Source organism: Hyperolius riggenbachi, chromosome 5 (assembly GCF_040937935.1).
Source record: "Hyperolius riggenbachi isolate aHypRig1 chromosome 5, aHypRig1.pri, whole genome shotgun sequence".
Classification (NCBI taxonomy): Eukaryota; Metazoa; Chordata; class Amphibia; order Anura; family Hyperoliidae; genus Hyperolius; species Hyperolius riggenbachi.
The window spans coordinates 441378178-441398404 of record NC_090650.1 but is presented as its reverse complement, the minus strand read 5'-3'; the positions used below and the strand labels follow the sequence as shown (position 1 = coordinate 441398404).

Here is a 20227-nt window from a genome sequence, read left to right as displayed (position 1 = left end):
TGTATAGGTAAATGGACTAGATAACAGTGGTAAAAGGTAGTTAGTAAATCAGATTAAGTTGGTATCAAATTGACCGCTTTAGGTATATTTCAGTAGAAGGTAGGGAATGGAATAAGTTGTAGCTGGCAAGAGAGAAAAAAAGGCATGTGTAGTGGTTAAAAATAAAGATAAAGACTTACCAGCAATTCAGTTATAGCAAGCAGAGCACCTCTGTACTGTTGTGAGGTCGCTTGCTGCTTTAAATGTGTTAATGCTGGCAGCTCTGGCCTATCCAGAAGCTGCTCCAGTGTGGGTGGGTGGAGTCAGTGGCCATGGTGACAGAGAGTCCTCCAATCAGCTGCTGCCAGCTGTAAGGAGTAGATTGGTGTGCATGTGGTCTTACATAACATGCATGCTTTCTCTGCATGCACAGGGCTGTGTTTAGAAAGGGAACATGGAGCACAGTGGTGTGTTTGCTGCCATCTAGTGGTTCAAAAGAACAAGTACAGTGAAAAGACTTCAAATGTCATTATACATGCTGAAAGATAATGAAGGTAAAAGCATGAACAATGCCCGACTTTTTACAATTGGTAAATAAAATAGTGTATACTTCTGAAATTAATAAAAAATTTATAAAATAATAATAATAATAATAATAATAAAACAATATATATATATAAATATAATAAAGATTATAAAAAAAAATAAAAAATGTATAATAAAAAATAATGTGAATATGACATGAAGATATAAGCATAAAATCGAAGAACACATAAAAAACATAAAAACAATTGTAATATATCCAAAATATGAGGAGGCCATTGGCAAAAATTGTCCAGGCCTGGTAATATATAGTGTATAATCCCGTCAACGGTTTTGATATCGTAGACGAATGTTTGCAGCTGTAATAATTATTATTGTATTAGAAGGATGATAATAATAGTCATAATGAAGATAATAATAAACATCAGTAATAGAAGATAAGATATATATATATAAAAAAAAATATTTATATTTGGGGGGGGGGGGGGATAAAGGAGAGCGACCAAGATAAAAGCAAAACTTTTGACAGGGGTGGTTAGTGGATTTTTTCTATAACTTCGTTAAGGCCCTCCGGGGATAGGGTTCTTAATGTCTGTATCCAGAACATTTTGTGTTTTTTGAGGAGATCAAATGCATTTGGTTTTCTTGTATCCACTGAGTCAATCAGTGTAATATTGAATAGCAGTGGATTGCTGTTGTGATGGGTGCTGAAGTGCCGTGACACACTGTGAAGGGGAAATTGTTTAATGATATTTCTTTTATGTTGTCCGATTCTGCTGCGTACTAATTGGGTGGTTCTCCCCACATACCGGAGCCGGCACGGACAGGAGATGAGATAGATGACATATTTGGAGTCGCAAGTAAACCGTTTTTTCAAAGGGAAATTGCAGTTGGTACTGGTAGAAGAGAATGATACACTAGTGTTGATGAATTGGCAGGCTGTGCAGCGGGTCTTGTTACATGGAAAGCAGCCTGGTTTGAGTGGTTCTGAATGAGTGGGCAGGGGCTGTGTGGGCGGACGCAGTTTACTGGGTGCAAGAATGTTGCGGAGATTGGGAGCTCTCCTATAGGTGATGGATGGTGCTTTGGGTAATAGTGGTCTTAAGAAGGGGTCCTGCATCAGGATCTCCCATCTGTTGGTTAGAATGTCACGAATGTGCGAATGCTGGGCATTGTATTGAGTGATGAACCTTGGAGGGCCTGTGTTGTTAGTTAGTTTTGCATCAGTACTCGGGGGGTTGGGGCGTTTGGCTTTAAATTTAGCGTTTTTTTATCAAGGTCTTAGGATATTGGCGGTCCGTGAATTTTTTGGTGAGGATATTGGATTGGATGTCATATTGTGATGAATCTGTGCAATTCCTGTAGATTCTCCTGAACTGACTGTATGGTGTATTGGTAATCCAGGGGTGATGATGGAAACTTTTGAAGTGAATGTAATTATTGGCATCGACCGGTTTGAAATAAGTTTTTGTTTTGATGTGATTCGATTCGATGTATAGGGTAAGGTCAAGGTATTCTATGGAAGATGTGTGATAGTGGTATGTAAATTGTAACCCTGCTGGGTTGGAATTAAGATAATCAATAAAATGTGGGATGGTAGAAATGTCGCCTTTCCAAATAAAAATAAGGTCATCAATGTAACGTCTGTAAAATACTATATTATTGAAAAACTGGTTGCCAGGGGAGAGTTTCATTTGTTTGAGGTAACCCATCATGAGATTAGTGTACGATGGGGCAAACGAACTCCCCATCACCGTTCCACTAATCTGATGGTAAACTTGTTCATTGAATGTGAAGATATTATTCTGAAGGATAAATTCAGCACACAAAAAAAATAAAAAAAACCTTTTTATCTTATCTTCTATTACTGATGTTTATTATTATCTTCATTATGACTATTATTACCATCCTTCTAATACAATGATAATTATTACAGCTGCAAACATTCGTCTACGATATCAAAACCGTAGACGGGATTATACACTATATATTACCAGGCCTGGACAATTTTTGCCAATGGCCTCCTCATATTTTGGATATATTACAATTGTTTTTATGTTTTTTTATGTGTTCTTCGATTTTATGCTTATATCTTCATGTCATATTCACATTATTTTTTATTATACATTTTTATTATTTTTTATAATCTTTATTATATTTTTTTATATATATATTGTTTTATTATTATTATTATTTTATTAATTTTTTATTAATTTCAGAAGTATACACTATTTTATTTACCAATTGTAAAAAGTCGGGCATTGTTCATGCTTTTATCTTCATTATCTTTCAGCATGTATAATGACATTTGAAGTCTTTTCACTGTACTTGTTCTTTTGAACCACTAGATGGCATCAAACACACCACTGTGCTCCATGTTCCCTTTCTAAACACAGCCCTGTGCATGCAGAGAAAGCATGCATGTTATGTAAGACCACATGCACACCAATCTACTCCTTACAGCTGGCAGCAGCTGATTGGAGGATTCTCTGTCACCATGGCCACTGACTCCACCCACTGACAACACCGCCCTGTGCATGCAGAGAAAGCATGCATGTTATGTAAGACCACATGCACACCAATCTACTTCTTACAGCTGGCAGCAGCTGATTGGAGGATTCTCTGTCACCATGGCCACTGACTCCACCCACCCACACTGGAGCAGCTTCTGGATAGGCCAGAGCTGCCAGCATTAACACTTTTTAAGCAGCAAGCAACCTCACAACAGTACAGAGGTGCTCTGCTTGCTATAACTGAATTGCTGGTAAGTCTTTATCTTTATTTTTAACCACTACACATGCCTTTTTTTCTCTCTTGCCAGCTACAACTTATTCCATTCCCTACCTTCTACTGAAATATACCTAAAGCGGTCAATTTGATACCAACTTAATCTGATTTACTAACTACCTTTTACCACTGTTATCTAGTCCATTCCCCTATACACATTATGTAGTTTACACCGACCCATTCCTTGCAATCACCTCCCTACTATAACATATCACTAAACACTATGTTTGAAATACTATTCTTATTACACTAAATAATAATCCATTTGTATCTTTTTATGGCAACATTTATAGCTATGCCTCTGTCTTTTGTTTACAGTTGTTTATCCCCTGCTTATTGCCTGAAGAAGTGGGCTGTGCCCGCGAAACGCATTGCATCTTTGGGGTATTTTCAATAAATGTGTATATCTATATATTTACATTACTTGGTGTCTGCTTTAACGGAGGCGAGTCCACCTCTTCCTCCCAGCAATTTTTTAAAAATGTTATGTACTTTTATCCTTCTGGCGCCTCTGTTCACCTACCAATATATTTGAGTCCACCCCAGGTGGAGGGGTGATCTACCCCCTTTCTTCCTATCTACAGAGAGCGACTTCTTAACCACCCTGGCGTTCTATTAAGATCGCCAGGGCGGCTGCGGGAGGGTTTTTTTTAAATAAAAAAAAACTATTTAATGCAGCCAACTGAAAGTTGGCTGCATGAAAGCCCACTAGAGGGCGCTCCGGAGGCGCTCTTCCGATCGCCTCCGGCGCCCAGAATAAACAAGGAAGGCCGCAATGAGCGGCCTTCCTTGTTTTGCTTACATCGTCGCCATAGCGACGAGCGGAGTGACGTCATGGACGTCAGCCGACGTCCTGACGTCATCCGCCTCCGATCCAGCCCTTAGCGCTGGCCGGAACTTTTTTGTTCCGGCTACGCTGGGCTCAGGCGGCTGGGGGGACCCTCTTTCGCCGCTGCTCGCGGCGGATCGCCACAGAGCGGCGGCGATCGGGCAGCACACGCGGCTGGCAAAGTGCCGGCTGCGTGTGCTGCTCTTTATTTGATGAAAATCGGCCCAGCAGGGCCTGAGCGGCAGCCTCCAGCGGTGATGGACGAGCTGAGCTCGTCCATACCGCCCGGCTGCTTAATCCTGAGTGAGGACAGGTCTAATCTCCTCACCTGCCTAATGAGTGGTTACCTAGGTGGTAACCCGTGTTTGTGAGTATTACCATCTCACTGTTTCATTTATCCAATCAATTTTGACATACTACACCAGGGGTGCCCAATAGGTCGATCGCGATCTACCGGTAGATCGCGACCGCCTGATCGGTAGATCGCGGCCTCTTGGCCGCGTCCCATTGAAGTTAGCAGCCAGCAGCTGTATAACACAGTTTCTGCTGCTGGCCGCTGGAGGAGAGAGCCTGGCCAATCAGCGGAGAGGAGGAGAGAGCCTGGCCAATCGGGGAGGGGAGGAGAGAGCCTGGCCAATCAGGGGAGGGAAGGAGAGAGCCTGGCCAATCAGGAGAGGAGAGGCGCGCAGCCAATCAGGAAAGGAGAGGCGCGGTGCGCAGCCAATCAGGGGAGGAGAGGCGCGCAGCCAATCGGGAGGAGAGGCGCGCAGCCAATCGGGACTCGGAGAGGCGGAAAACTTCCGAGTTCCGACTCCACTCACGCTGCCCACCGGAGCCAGGCCTGAAGATCTGGACGCCACAGCGGGAAGACACCGGCCCTATACCCAGGTAACCTATACTGAAGGGACCTATACCCGGCTAACCTATACTGAAGGGACCTATACCCAGCTAAAGTATACTGAAGGGACCTATACCCAGGTAACCTATACTGAAGGGACCTATACCCGGCTAACCTATACTGAAGGGACCTATACCCAGCTAACCTATACTGAAGGGACCTATACCCAGGTAACCTATACTGAAGGGACCTATACCCAGGTAACCTATACTGAAGGGACCTATACCCAGCTAACCTATACTGAAGGGACCTATACCCAGGTAACCTATACTGAAGGGACCTATACCCGGCTAACCTATACTGAAAGGACCTATACCCAGCTAACCTATACTGAAGGGACCTATACCCAGGTAACCTATACTGAAGGGACCTATACCCGGCTAACCTATACTGAAGGGACCTATACCCGGCTAACCTATACTGAAGGGACCTTTACCCGGCTAACCTATACTGAAGGCACATATACCCGGCTAATTTATACTGAAGGGACCTATACCCGGCTAACCTATACTGAAGGGACCTATACCTAACTACATTTCCGGGGGGGGGGGGGGGGGGGGCGCATTTGAAACATTGGTAGATCTCCTGGCCTCGGTGAATTTTAAAGTAGCTCGCGAGCCGAAAAAGTGTGGGCACCCCTGTACTACACCATATTGGGCTCTCGATTTCTCTTCAACTTTAGTTGGGAGCCATGGGTCTGTTTATAAAAAGGTGAAAAGTTTGTCAAGAAAAAAAAAAGAGGCCTTTTTCTTCTGGCCTGGTGACATATATCTGTCCCCAACTTTTAGAAAAGGATCAACATTTTCAAAATTACAGCTAATTCACATACTGAAATGTCATTATTTTTTGGACATCAGCCACATTTAAAAGAGGCTATTCACACTTATTAGAATTCACGTACGTCGGGTGGATTTGTGATTTTGCGTTCGCTGCCCATCTTGTGTATTTCAATACCAACGTATTTGAGTTGTTTTTTTTTCCTGGTGATTTTTCTATGATTTTAAAGGGACTCTGAAGCGAAAAAAAAATGATGATATTATTATTTGTATGTGTAGTACAGCTAAGAAATAAAACATTAGGAGCAGAGACATAAGTCTAATATTGTTTCCAGTACTGGAAGAGTTAAGAAACTCCAGTAGTTATCTATGCAAAAGAGCCATTGAGCTCCACGACTTTCAAAGTCGCAGAGAGCTCTGTCTTCTGAAGCTTGTTATCTCAAGTGTCTGGCACTGTATTTTTTTTCTTGCAGAGAACACTTCAAAAGTTCACTGGCCTGCTCTGTAAAATCATTTAGAATGCTGAGTAGTGTGTAAACTGCAATTATTAGAGAATGATGCAATGTTATAAAAAAAACTATATAACTGAAAATAAAAATATGAGAATATTTTATTTGCTACTAATGTGCCACTAATTATCCATACTACACAACCAATTCATTATATTATAATTTTTTTTGCTTCAGTGTCTCTTTAAATTACGCGGTGGTGATGCTTTTTTCCAAGCGTGCACGTCTTGAAAGTTGATGGAAATGCAGAAAAATCACATTTGTTATGCAAAAATACGATCCAATTTTTACATTTATTTGATACAATCTCATGTAAATTAACTTTATTGATATGCAGAGAAAAATGGCATATGAAACACACACACAAAAAAAAACCCCAAAAAACAAAACACAAAATCGTGAGGTAAAAAAATCAAAGGACAAAATAAAAAAATTGCAAAATCAAAGAATTAGATGTGTGAAAAAAAAATGCATGTAGAATTTGCAAGGCCTATTAGGTGATCGGTAAGGATGAGCAGGAACAGGTTTGTGGAGTACGAAACTGTCACGGAATGTATAGGGGCGCGGTCCATGGTAAAAGGGATTAACTCACGTATGTCCCCGCTATTCTGCACACTGCTCTCCATATTTATGACACTTCTGCAGGCGAATGCCCACTGCCCAGTTGTGAAGAGGGAAGTGTTGGAAAGACGGAGAGGGCTGTGCAGCGCATCAGCGAGAGGCAGCAATATAAGTAAGTTAGCCTCCGCGGCAGATCCCACTCCTATACATGCCGAGGCAGTTTTACATTTCGCAAAACTGATCCCGCGCTCATCCCTAGCAATCGGATGTGACAGCTCTTTTAGAAGAAACCTATGGGTAGGATATCGCCAGCCACTGGCCACCCATATAGATATATGGCTGCTGTGACAGTCGACGGACCGCTCATCACTTTGACCACTCTACAACCATCTCACGTCGATTGGCGGCCGCAGACTGGCTCCCCAAGGACCGCCTAACCCTAAAAGGCGTCAAGTCCTGGGGTAGGACATCCCCACTTGAGTGATGGAGCAGAGCTCTGTCAACAATCTGCCAGCGGCGATCGTTGCTGACAGACTGTATACAATAGAAACCGCTGTTTATTTACTTTGTACAGTGATGCGATCTACTGTAGCTCTGTACTGAGGACAACCCTGTCACTTGGCTGTCCCCTGGAGCAGCTCTCTATGCGATCCCCTCTCATGGGCTGATGCCTATGAGAGAAGATCATGAAAAGGGGGGGAGGTTGCACATCCCTAAAAACATGCTGCAATTGACTGGTTAATCGCTCAAGCATGCACCACCTCTATTAGGCTGTAAAAAGCATGCCCTGCGTCCAAAACAAATGCTACACTTATTATACTATGGAGGAACTTTGGCTTCCACTATAGTTTGCATGCAAAGTAAAATATACTGGACACTTGCGCCACGGTGAGGCAGACCTCCGGGCAAGTGGCCTAACCTAAATTAAAAACAGCATATGTATAACCTTGGGAGCAGCTAAGCAAAAATGTGTAACTTACATTTTAATGGACAGCAAGGAGAGGGCCAGCGCATACCACAAAGGCTGCATCTGAAATGACCACCAGCTCACATGTGCATATGAATTGAATGCGAAGTGTGCAGATAGCTTATTATAGGTGCTGCACATGTGAGCTGTTGGTCATTTCAGATGCAGCCTTTGTGGTATGCGCTGGCCCTCTCCTTGCTATGAGAGAGGATCACCCTGATTGGCTCTTAGGGGGAGGGAAAATACATTTTAAAAAGTCAAATTTATTTTAAAAAATAACAAATCTATTGTGATGCTCTGCGGTTCCCGAGAAAACCGCTTATGCGTCATGTGAGCGATAAACACAAGTTTCTTTCCAAAAACAACCAAAATGAAATTTTTTTGGTTTAAATCCACTTTTTTTTTCCTCTTCTCCCTGGCTCTTTGGTAGCTTCTAATTACAGGACCTCTCACCTCGGTGTTAAAAGCTGTGTCCTGGGAGGACATAGTTTCCTGCTGTGTGACGATGCCATCAATCTAGTTTGCACCTGACAGAATCTAATAAAACTGAGCCAAGAGAGACTAGCGGACTCCAGCTTTCACACCTCCACCCAGAGCTAACAAATGCACAGATCTTATCAGGGTCTCTCTGGAAGCAGCTGACCTACTGTGACCCAGGAATTCCCAATATCCATATTTCCTTCACATTTTCTTCATAATTCATGGCATAGCAAATCTCTATGCCCATCAAATCTGCACAGGTGGTGGGATTCCGCAGGACGCTCTTTCTGAGAGGTTTACGGAGCAATCGGACTCCCAGATCTAGCGTAAGACTGTTTTAAAATAAACATCTAATACCCCAGGGGTCTGACCCCTCAAGTTTGATATCATTATCGATAAATTCTGACAAACCTAAAAATGTTATTAGATTTAACATAACCTGTATGGTTTTGAAGATTAGCACACCTATCATGATTCAGGTATATTCCTGTGTCCATGAGAAGGGGCGGGCACATCTCATGTTCCAAAGAGGTGTGTGATCCATGCCCCTAACTCCTCCTTGCTGAAGTGAGGGGTATAACTTAACGGGGCCCAGTTTGTCCAGGGTCCTTAACCTTTAGGAGTAGTTAGCGGGAGTCTCTTTCCTCCCTGAACATATGTATAACCTTGGGAGCAGCTAAGCAAAAATGTGTAACTTACATTTTAATGGACAGCAAGGAGAGGGCCAGCGCATACCACAAAGGCTGTATCTGAAATAGTGGCAGTGAATTTACCGATTTTCAGCTCGAAATCAATATTTTTAGCTTATTGTATATACAATCGGGATTGTGCATGTATGGGCACCTCCAACCAATCTTAACCGTTTATTACGCACACAGTGAATTTGCCTCTAGCAGTCTCTAGTGCATGAGACCTGCATGGCAACCGTGGCCTTGTAATACAGGATTGGTGAGGGATAGTCGTATTACACATTGTCGGCAGCTGCGCGATCAGTCTTTATTGTCAGTCTGTTCACCGTACTTCCTGCGTATGCTAACGGGAGCAGATTAGACGGGATTGGTACTCTCTGTCGCATTAACCTTCTTCCTCTGACGATCCAGCAACCGGTCTTTGTTGCCCGTCTGCTCACCATACTTCCTGCGTACGCTAACGGGAGCAGATTGGACGGGCTCGCAGGGCTGGATTGTCACATCTATATATATAAAATCAGATGTATATATGTGTTTGTGTGTGTGTATGTGCCGCGATCACGTGAAAACGGCTTGACCAAATTGAACAAAATTTGGTATACAGATCCCTTACTACCTGGGATGACATGTTCTGGGGGTCTCGCATCACTCCTGCACATCTGGGCGGAGCTACAAACAGCAAATCAGATTTCACCCATTCATGTCAATGGAAAAAACGTAAAAAGGCTGCCATTCTCACAGTAATAAAGCCAGAGTCCCCACACATGGCACAGTTGGTCACTTGGTGACTGAGGTTACAAATCCAGGAAAAGTGGGCGGAGCATAAAACAGCCAATCAAATTTTAGCCATTCATTTTAAATGGGAAAATGTAAACTGCAGCCATTCTTACACTTGCAGTTAATCGCAGGGTTCTCAAACTTGCCACACTTGGTCACTGGGTGAATGGCAATAAGATTCAGGAAAGTGGGTGGAGCCTACAACAGCCAATTAAAATTCACCTATTGATTTTCAAAGGGAATATCTCAACTGCAGCCATTCTTACACTGTTCATGGCAGGGTTCTCACACTTTGCTCAGTTGGTTACTGGGTGACTTGGAATAATATTCAGAAAAGTGGGTGGAGCCTACAACAGCCAATCAAAAATTGCCTGTTGATTTTCAAGGGAAATGTTTAAATTGCTGCCATTCTTACACTGGTAATAGCAGGTGCCTCGAACCTGGTACAGTTGGTTATTGGGTGACTGGGGTTCAAATTCAGAAAAGGGGGTGGAGCCACAAACAGCCAATCAGATGTGTTTTATTTCACTGGGAAAATACAAATTGAGGTCAAGGACCCCAAAGCTCTCAAACTTGGTCACTGAGTGTTTGTGTGTTAAGGTTAGAAACAGTGGGCAGAGCCAACAGCAACCACATACATACCCGGGCAACGCTGGGTTATCAGCTAGTTATATAATTAAAAAAAAAGCCTGCAGCAGCGATCAGATCCCACCAACAGAAAGCTGGGGGTGCAAGCCTGTGGTCCTTAATTGGTTAAAAAGGTTTTCCCCACTCTCAGGCTCCTCTCACACTATGTAAGTTGTGATGCACATCCTGAAAAATAGGATTGTAGCAGTCATGTCAAGTTGCATTGCAGCCTACCACTGTGGGGTAACCGATACAGTGCAGCATACAGTCCATTGTATTTATGCTTGCACCGCACACACATCATCCGGTAACGCACTGCATGCTATCCCATCTGAAATCATTGCACCACAAAACTACCAGTGTGAAAGCCCCCCTTGAAATAAAATTGCAATTATAATGTCCAGACGCTGCGACGCAACAGAAGTAGTGTGAAAGGAGACTTCTGGATAAAGCCGCATAACACTGCTAGGCCTGGGACACACTAGAGTGCTTTTCTGAGCGATTTTGGAGTTTTAAGAATTGCTGGGGCTTTTAAAAATGCTTTGCTAATGAAAGTGTATGGGGTAAGCCCACTAGAGCGATTGCAATTGTGAAAATTGCAATCGCAGGACATGCAGCATTTTGTGAGCACTTTTGCTTTGATGCAAAGTATAGGAGTGCGGGCACAGCGCACATGAAACGTAAACATAAGCGATTTGCATGTGATTTTAAAGCGCTGGAACTGCCCAGAAGCACAGTGCATTTGAATTCACCAATCAAATTGAGAATTATTAATCGCAAACGCTATGAAATCGCTTGCAAATCATTGTAAAAAATAGCAAAGTCTTGTAAAAGTAATACATGGCATAGAAACATTTTTACTACTTTCCGAAACTGATAAAGAAAAAGTGGAGGGTTTTTATTTATATTTTCCTATGTTTTTTTTGTTAATACATTTGCCATGTACGCTTTATTATAATGAATATCAAAAAGTATAACAGCACCACCTAGTGACAGTCTGACAGTCTTCCAAATGTGGACTATATTACCACAGGCATGGCAAATTCTATACCCAAGGTGACACGTGACATGATGAGATATACATATGTATGTACAGTGCCTAGCATGACTATGCTGTGTTCCCTTTTTTCTTTCTCTGCCTGAAAGAGTTAAAGGGGAACTGAAGAGAGCAGTATATGGAGGCTGCCATGTTTATTTCCTTTTAATCAATACCAGTTGCCTGGCAGCCCTGCTGGTCTCTTTGGCTGCAGTAGTGTCTGAATCACACCAGAAACAAGCATGCAGCTAGTCTTGTCAGATCTGACTTTAAAGTCTGAAACACCTGATCTGCTGCATGCTTGTTCAGGGGCTATGGCTAATAGTATTAGAGGCAGAGGATCAGCAGGGCTGCCAGGCAACTGGTATTGATTAAAAGGAAATAAACATGGCAGCCTCCATATACCTCTCTCTTCAGTTCCCCTTTAAACATCAGGTATGTAAGTGACCGTTCCTGTCTGAGTCAGACTACAGTATGACCCTTGCTGATAAAGAATTACAGTCATAAAAAACTTTCCTAGCAGAAAATGGCTTCCGAGAGCAAGAAAGAGATAAAAAGGGTCAATAGTTCATAGATTTTAGCTCTGACATACTTCAATAAATGTGTCATTGGGCAAAAACAATAAAAAATATGAAATAAAACTATGGATTATCTTAAAAATTCATTTTTAGGAGAAGTAGGATAGATACAATTGTTTATTTCACTAGTTTATTTTCACCTTAGATGTCCTTTAAGCTGGCTTAGAGGTTTTCTTTGCATTGAAAGACTCCCATGGTTATAACTTACAATTACTAGGTAATTCCCGGTGACGTTGATCCAGGGATTTTATCTGATTTCCACTTGATTGGGAGGATTTTTTTCCCCATATAGGGCTAATTTGACCATGCCTTGTGAGGATTTTTGCCTTCCTCTGGATCAACAGGGATATGTGAGGGTGCATTATAGTGTTGTACCGTATTGTCTGTTTGAACTCGATGGACATTTGTCTTTTTTTCAATACAAGTAACTAAGTAAATGCATATTTGGTACAATGTTGAATTACAGTACATTCAAGTATACAGATTTTGTACTGTGCATACAAGACAACGCATTTATTTAAAATGGATCCAAGATAAACTTTTACTCATTGCATAATTGTGTTCCTTTCATACAGTTTATAGGGCATTCCTCAAGACCAATACTTTTTTTGTTTTGTTTTAGTACTCTAATTCCCTATAAACTAAACAAGCCTCACCCACAGCATCTCCAGAGTGCCTTGGCACTGTAGCAAGGGCTTATGGGAGCTCAGTCTGGGCAGGAGGAGGAGGAGGTTACTAGCCAGAGATTTCAGAGGCAGAGGGAAGGAGGAGAGGGGAGTGAATTTGTCACAGGCTGAGGGCTGGAGATGCTATCAGCTTGCCTGTGTGTAATGTGACAAACGGAACATGGCTGCCCTCATTGTATCACAGGAATAAATAATCATAAACTGTTGAAGCTGTTTGCAGCTAGATTTGCTGTGTAAACTATCTAAACTTTAGATAAGTTATATAGCCAAGTTACTTGTCTAGTTAGTATTTCATCTTGGATCCGCTATAAAGGCCAGGTTCCCAGGGGTCATTTGTATAACTCACGCGTTATAATGACTGTGAACTGCAATGGAGACTGGCTATAGACTTTAATACAAAGCCTGCATGCAGCGAGTTAGAATAATGTGATCTGTTACTGTGAACAGGCTCATAGAATTGTACGGACAATGAGCTGACCTGCAGAATTATTCTTCAATGCAGATGAGCACTGTGTACTGACCCACAGCTAGAAGGAAAGCAGGCGTGGTGTTTCAGCGTCAAATTAACATCCACTGATGGTAAGCTGCCTAATGTTGCTGAAGAAATCTTATATTAATTTTATTTACACCATTTTTTTTTCAGGAACGACTGTTGTGAAACTAAAATTAGTGAGCATTCTACCCGAAGACTCTACAGCCAGTTCCCTGATACAAAAGGTAATATTATATTTTGTTAAGCACTTTTATGATTGGGAGGGGGTTGGTGGCTAGTTGTGTTGGTTTGTGTAGTCACAGGAGCTCACAATCTAATCCTTCCCTACCATAGCCGTATGTCTGTCATAGTCCATACCCAATTTTGGGTGAAACCGATTCATTTATCTGTATATTTTTTCGGGATGTGGGAGGAGACACGCAGAAATGGGGAGGACACACAAACTCCATGCAGATAGCAACTTGGCCCAGATTTGAAGTGGAGGCCCAGCATTGTAAGGCAAGAGTGATATCCTTGAATCCACTACAGCACCATGCTGCCCCAATAATAATAAAATAGAGGCGCTTGGTCCATTCTGAGTTAGTTACTCCTTCTTTTGCCCGTGGAAGCGGGCCACGCCTGCGAAACGCATTGCACAAAATTGAGTCATCTATGGGGAGGTAATTCCATTACTAACTCACTGTTCTACTATTATCTGCAAATAATAATAAAAACGACAAGACAAAGGATCGCTAACTCCAATCCTGATGCCATCTGTCTGGGAGGGGGGGGGGGGGGGCAGAGGGGGGGGGGGGGGGGCAGCACCACAATGTTTTGGGATAGTTGGAGGAAAACTCTGCAATTATGGGTGAGACAGAAATTCCAAGGCAATAGTCTCCTGGCTGAGATTCCAGCATGGGTCTCTCGGTGAGTGTGATGTCCTCTATGCCCCTATCTATGGAACAACCAGTGCTTTATGAGGAGGGAGGGGCAGGGCCAGATTTGTACTCTTTACCGCCCAAGGCCACTGTCACCAGCTGCCCCCTTCGGGATAGGTAGCAAGATGACCCCTCCCCCTTCCCTCTAGTATAGGTAATCTGATGACCCCCCCTCCAGTATAGGTAGCCAGATCACCTTCACACCACAACAGCCATCAGTGTCACTAATTTCTCCGCTCGTCTCCAGTGCAGAAGCTTCCTCTTCCTTTCCATCTCCAATGCTGCCCAAGTCCATAGCCACCGGCCACAATGCAAATGTGCACAGAGAGCGAGATGGCTGCTGCACAGGTGGCTAGCAGCAGAGTACCACGGTCACCGGGCAGGCACTAGCCTGATCTCTCTGCATTGCAGCATTTGCAAGCTTGCAAATGCTGCATAAGTTTAGCCTACTGCTTTGGTGCCCCACCTCCTGTGGTGCCCTGGGCCATGGCCTAGGTGGTCTTGGTCTAAATCTGGCCCTGGGAAGGGGTCTTCCTGCTACCCCCAACATACTCACCCCACTTATTGTAAGTCATTAGTGATGAGCACAAATTTCGCATAGAGGTAATTTTGCTTCGAATATCACAATTACTACGCGAAATCGCAATGCAAAATTTCAGGAAAAATCATAATTAATTTAGTCTGTAATTGTCATCATTCTTAATTTTGTGTAATTGTCATGTAATTTTGTGCTGACTTTAGCGGTTAATAGCAAAGCCCTTATACCTGCTATTGTGCTACATATGTTAAGGAGAATAGAAGGTACAAGTCAAAAAAAATTGTTCAAAAAGACCTTGTAGTTTTTGAAAAAAATCAATTTTAAAAATGCAAAGGAAAATGGTTTTTGAATTCAGAAAAATGACGGTTTAAAAACAACTTTTCCTTTGTATTATTAACCACTTTACCCCCGCCCGTACGAATTTCTCCGTCCCTTTTTCCATCCTTTAACCCCCAGGGACGGAGAAATCCGTACTTTCCGCGCTCCCGCCGCTGCTCACGCTCCCGCTCGCTCTAGCGCGCACTCCCGCGGGTAAACACGCCGCCCGCCGCTCGCCCGGAGATCAATGAACGGGAAAATCCATTCCCGTTCGTTGATCTAAGCCCCGCAATGATCCGCTGCTTCTCGCTAAGCAGCGCGATCATTGTGAAAAAAAAAACCCGTTCCCAGCCTCCTACTACTTCCTCCAAGCATCCGGAAGGACGCTTGGAGGTCGCATTAAAGAAAAAGTTACTGTTGCCATCTTGTGGCCAAATAGTAAAACTACACCCTAAAACATTTTTCACATACATTTACATTATTTATACACAAAAAATTAACTCATTACCTCCCACACTCCCCATTTTTTTTTCTTTTTTTGTAATTAAAAAATAATTAAAAAATTTACAATAAAAAAGAATACATAAATAGTTACCTTAGGGACTGAACTTTTTAAATATTTATGTCAAGAGGGTATAACACTGTTACTTTATAAACTAAGGGCTTGTAATTAGGGATGAACGCAAAACTGAAAAAAATGCACCTTTATTTCCAAATAAAATATTGGCGCCAAACATTATGATAGGGACATAATTTAAACGGTTTTATAACCGGGACAAATGGGCAAATACATTTCATGGGTTTTAATTACAGTAGCATGCATTATTTAAAAACTATAATGGCTGAAAACTGAAAAATAATAATTTTTTCCCACATTTTTTCCTATTTTCCCATTAAAACATATTTAGAACAAAATAATTCTTGGCATAATGTCCCACCTAAAGAAAGCCTAATTGGTGGCGGAAAAAACAAGATATAGTTCATTTCATTGTGATAAGTAATGATAAAGTTATAGACAAATGCATGGAAGGAGCGCTGAAAGGAGAAAATTGCTCTGGTGCTCAAGGGGTAAAACCCCTCAGTGGTGAAGAGGTTAAAATCATTTTACTACAAGGTCTTGTTGATAACAGTAGCATGTGTGGAGTCTTTGTTATTTACTGCTGAAGTCAGCACAAAATTACACAAAAATTATGTGAAAATTACGCAAAATTACAGATGAACACAAGAAATCAACTGAATTTACAAATCGTAATTAGATATTTGTGTACTTGCAAAAATATATGCACAATATCTCGTAATTAGCAAATTACGATCATCACTTTAAAGAGACACTGAAGCGAAGAAAAAAAATATGATATATTGAATTGGTTGTGTACTATGAATAATTACTAGAAGATTAGCAGCAAAGGCAATATTCTCATACTTTTATTTTCAGGTATATAATGTTTTTTCTAACATTGCATCATTCTATAATATGTGCAGATTACACAACACTCAGCATTCAAAATGAGTCTTTCAGAGCAGTCTGTGAAGTAATGACCTCTCCTCTAGCAGAGGAAAAGTAAATAGTCCAGGAACAGTTGAGATAATAAAAGTCAGATAACAGCCCTCTCCACGACTAACTTAGTCGGAGAGCTTAATGGCTTGTTTGCATAGAGATAACAACTGGAGTTTCTCAACTCTTCCTGTACTGGAAACAATTAGACTGATGTATCTGATCTTAATGTTTTATTTCTTAGCTGTGCTACACATACAAATCATAATATCATCGTTTTTTTTTTCGCTTCAGTGTCTCTTTAAGTCATGTGAGCTGGCTGCCATATTGGGGAGGACACAGACTCACTAGCTGGTTCTCCTGAGCACCACGAACCTGCTGGCTAGATATGGGGGGGGGGGGGGGGGGGTCCTGTTTGGTATCTGGAAAGGGGGGAAGAAGTTGTTTTCTAATTCTTAAAGGACCACTACTGTGCTAAAAATTGTAAGATTTAAAATGCACGTGCACACATATGTAGAGGAAGTACATGTTTTCCAGATATTGAATGCACTATGAATTACGTTTCTGCAATATTCCAGTTGCTTAAATCAGATATGACAACTTTTGGGCTAGTCCATCTCCTTATGGGGATTCATTTATTTTCAAAACTATCTAGTGCAGGGCAATTGCTCAGTCCCACTGCCAAAATAGAATTAAAAGAAGTAGGGAGGCAGCAGGCCGACATCTATAGATATTTTCTACTGTGTGTTTTTGTAAAGAATAAAAGAAATACTGAGAATCCTCCATGAGGAGATGGACTAGTCCAAACCTGTCAGATTGTTACGTCTTACTTTATGAGAAGAGGTGAAAGAAAAAATCGGCACAAGATGTTGATCTGGCAGGTTAGGAGATGCAGGTGTTATATGCAATTGTGCCTCCAGCAAGAGATTTAAATGATCAAGGCAAAAGGAAGAGAGATTTAACCGGGCACCAGTTGCTGATAAGTCACCTATTTATTGCTCCCAACACCTTCAATGATACATGCAAAAAATCTAGCCTTACAGCTGTTTCACGGGAGAACCCGCTTCTTCAGAGGCAGCAGACGTATCTGCTGCCTCTGAAGAAGCGGGTTCTCCTGTGAAACAGCTGTAAGGCTAGATTTTTTGCATGTATCATTGAAGGTGTTGGGAGCAATAAATAGGTGACTTATCAGCAACTGGTGCCCGGTTAAATCTCTCTTCCTTTTGCCTTGGTTACTTCTTACTGTAAGTGACAGGAACAAGGGAGAAACGTAATCAATAGTGCATTTTAATGTGATACAAGTGCACATCCTATATGTTTGCATTATAAATGTAACAATTTCTTGTGCTGGGGTCCTACTTTCAGCGCACGCTGCACATTCACCACTCCTCTGGGCAGCAGATGTCACATGACTGACGTGTCTTCCTGTCTCCACAGATGTGTTCGGAGCTGAGTACCACATATAACATCCCAGGTGTCACATTCACAGCCAGCAACACCAACTTCACCTGCTCCACCTTCTAAAGTCCGCAGCCAATCACGTCTCTTATCGCAGCCAATCACGTCTCTCATAGCAACCAATCATGTCTGTCATAGCAACCAGTCACGTCTCTCATAGCAACCAGTCACGTCTTTCATAGCAACCAATCATGTCTCTCATAGCAACCAACCACGTCTCTCATAGCAACCAATCACATCTCTCATAGCAGCCAATCATAATAGCAGCCAATCACATCTCTCATAGCAGCCAATCATGTCTCATAGCAACCAATCACGTCTCTCATAGCAACCAATCACATCTTTCATAGCAACCAATCATGTCTCTCATAGCAACCAATCACTTCTCTCATAGCAGACAATCATAATAGCAGACAATCACGTCTCTCATAGCAGCCAATCATGTCTCTCATAACAATCAATCACTTATTTCACAAATTCAATAATTTGACTTTAACACACTAAAAGGTTCACTATAAAGATGTATGCATTTCCTCAATGCATTGTATATAGTTCCTTCTGAATTGTGTTTTGAAACGCCCCCTGTGCGCCCACCACTACCACACAAAGTGATACTGAGGAGCAGAACCATCGGCCTTCTACAATCACTCTTCTATCTATGTTCTCATTTGGAAAGATCCGTGGATAGCCCTCTTCCAGGGGAGAGTACCGGACCTCACAGAGGACCAAAATATACTTGCCACCTTTTTATTTTTGTCTGCAAAAATGACAATAGTGAAACACTGGAAGAGAACTCCCTCAGATTTCCTGGAGGCCACGGCTTGTAGGTCGGACTCCAGGGATAATGAGAAGCTGACGAGCTTCTTGAAGGACACTCAATCCCTGCGAGTATGGTGACCCTCCCTGGACTGGGCTTGCACACCCTGGTTTGGACATCGACACCTGATGCATTTTAAAGTCTTTTCTTTTCTTCTGCATGCAAATGTATTCATATTATATCACCGTATAGGTGAAGTGTAGGCCGCTATTTAGGGCCATTTAGAATAAGGTTGGAGAGCCTCACATTTTCAATCCCCTGGTGTTTCCCACTATCACAAGTTGTTTCTATTATTATTTTAAAAAATTCAAGTTTTATTTATTTTTCAAAATATGAAGCATATAAAGCAATACATACATAGACATAATCTTATTGCGTGTTGTTACATTCAAAAGGAGAAACATAATCAATGTCATATGTATGATCAAAAGGAATGTAGATATTATTTATGAACAATAACATTTTGTAAACAGTAACAAATTTCTCATCTCTACTGAAATGTTAGCTCAACACACACCATACAATCTTGGTTGTACAGATTTACCATATCTATATAGTATAAGGGCCAAAAGATTGAAAATACCCAACGATTGATTGGATAAGCTCTTATCTATATATATATAAAATCGGATGTATGTATGTATGTGTGTGTATGTGTGTATGTGCCGCGATCACGCGAAAATGGCTTGACCGATTTGAACGAAACTTGGTACACAGATCCCTTACTACCTGGGATGATATGTTCTGGGGGTCTCACATCCCCCCCCACCTGGGCGGAGCTACAAACAGCGAATCAGATTTCACCCATTCAAGTCAATGGAAAAAATGTAAAAGGCTGCCATTCTGCCAGTAATCAAGCCACAGTCCCCACACAAGGCACAGTTGGTCACTTGGTGACCGAGGTTACAAATCTAGGAAAACTGGGCGGAGCATAAAACAGCCAATCAAATTTCAGCCATTCATTTTCAATGGGAAAATGTAAACTGTAGCCATTCTTACACTGTTAATCGCAGGGTTCTCAAACTTGCCACAGTTGGCCACTGGGTGAATGCGATTAAGATTCAAGAAAGTGGGTGGAGCCTAAAAAAGCCAATCAAAATTCACCTATTGATTTTCAAGGGGAATATTTAAACTGCTGTCTTTCTTACACTGTTAATGGCAGAGGCTTCAAACTTCCTACAGTGTGTCTTTGGGTAACTGGGGTCCAAATTCACTAAAGGGGCGGGGCCACAAACAGCCAATCAGATTTCCTTGGTGGATAAACTGCTTCCATTCACACATTTTTGATGCCAGGAACCTGAAAGCTCACAAACTTGGTCATTGAGTGACTGTGTGTCCAGGTTACAAAAAGTGGGCGGAGCCAAAAACAAATTTGACTAGGAAAATATAAACTGTAGGCATTCTTACACCGTTAATGGCAGGGTTCTCAAACTTTGCACAGTTGGTCACTGGGTGAATGAGATTAAGAA

The 20227-nt window shown here is 41.9% G+C and overlaps 1 protein-coding gene across 1 annotated transcript in view; it reads left to right on the top strand.

The window, feature by feature from the left end:
• The window catches only part of LOC137517932 (uncharacterized), a 53629-nt gene extending 34504 nt beyond the window's left edge, over positions 1-19125 (top strand). Inside the window, exons 3-4 of the mRNA XM_068235007.1 lie at positions 13366-13439; positions 17921-19125. Coding sequence (XP_068091108.1) covers positions 13366-13439; positions 17921-18007 — 161 coding nt within the window. The 3' untranslated portion in view covers positions 18008-19125. The remainder of the gene's footprint in view (positions 1-13365; positions 13440-17920) is intronic.
• The last annotated feature ends 1102 nt before the right edge of the window (positions 19126-20227 follow it).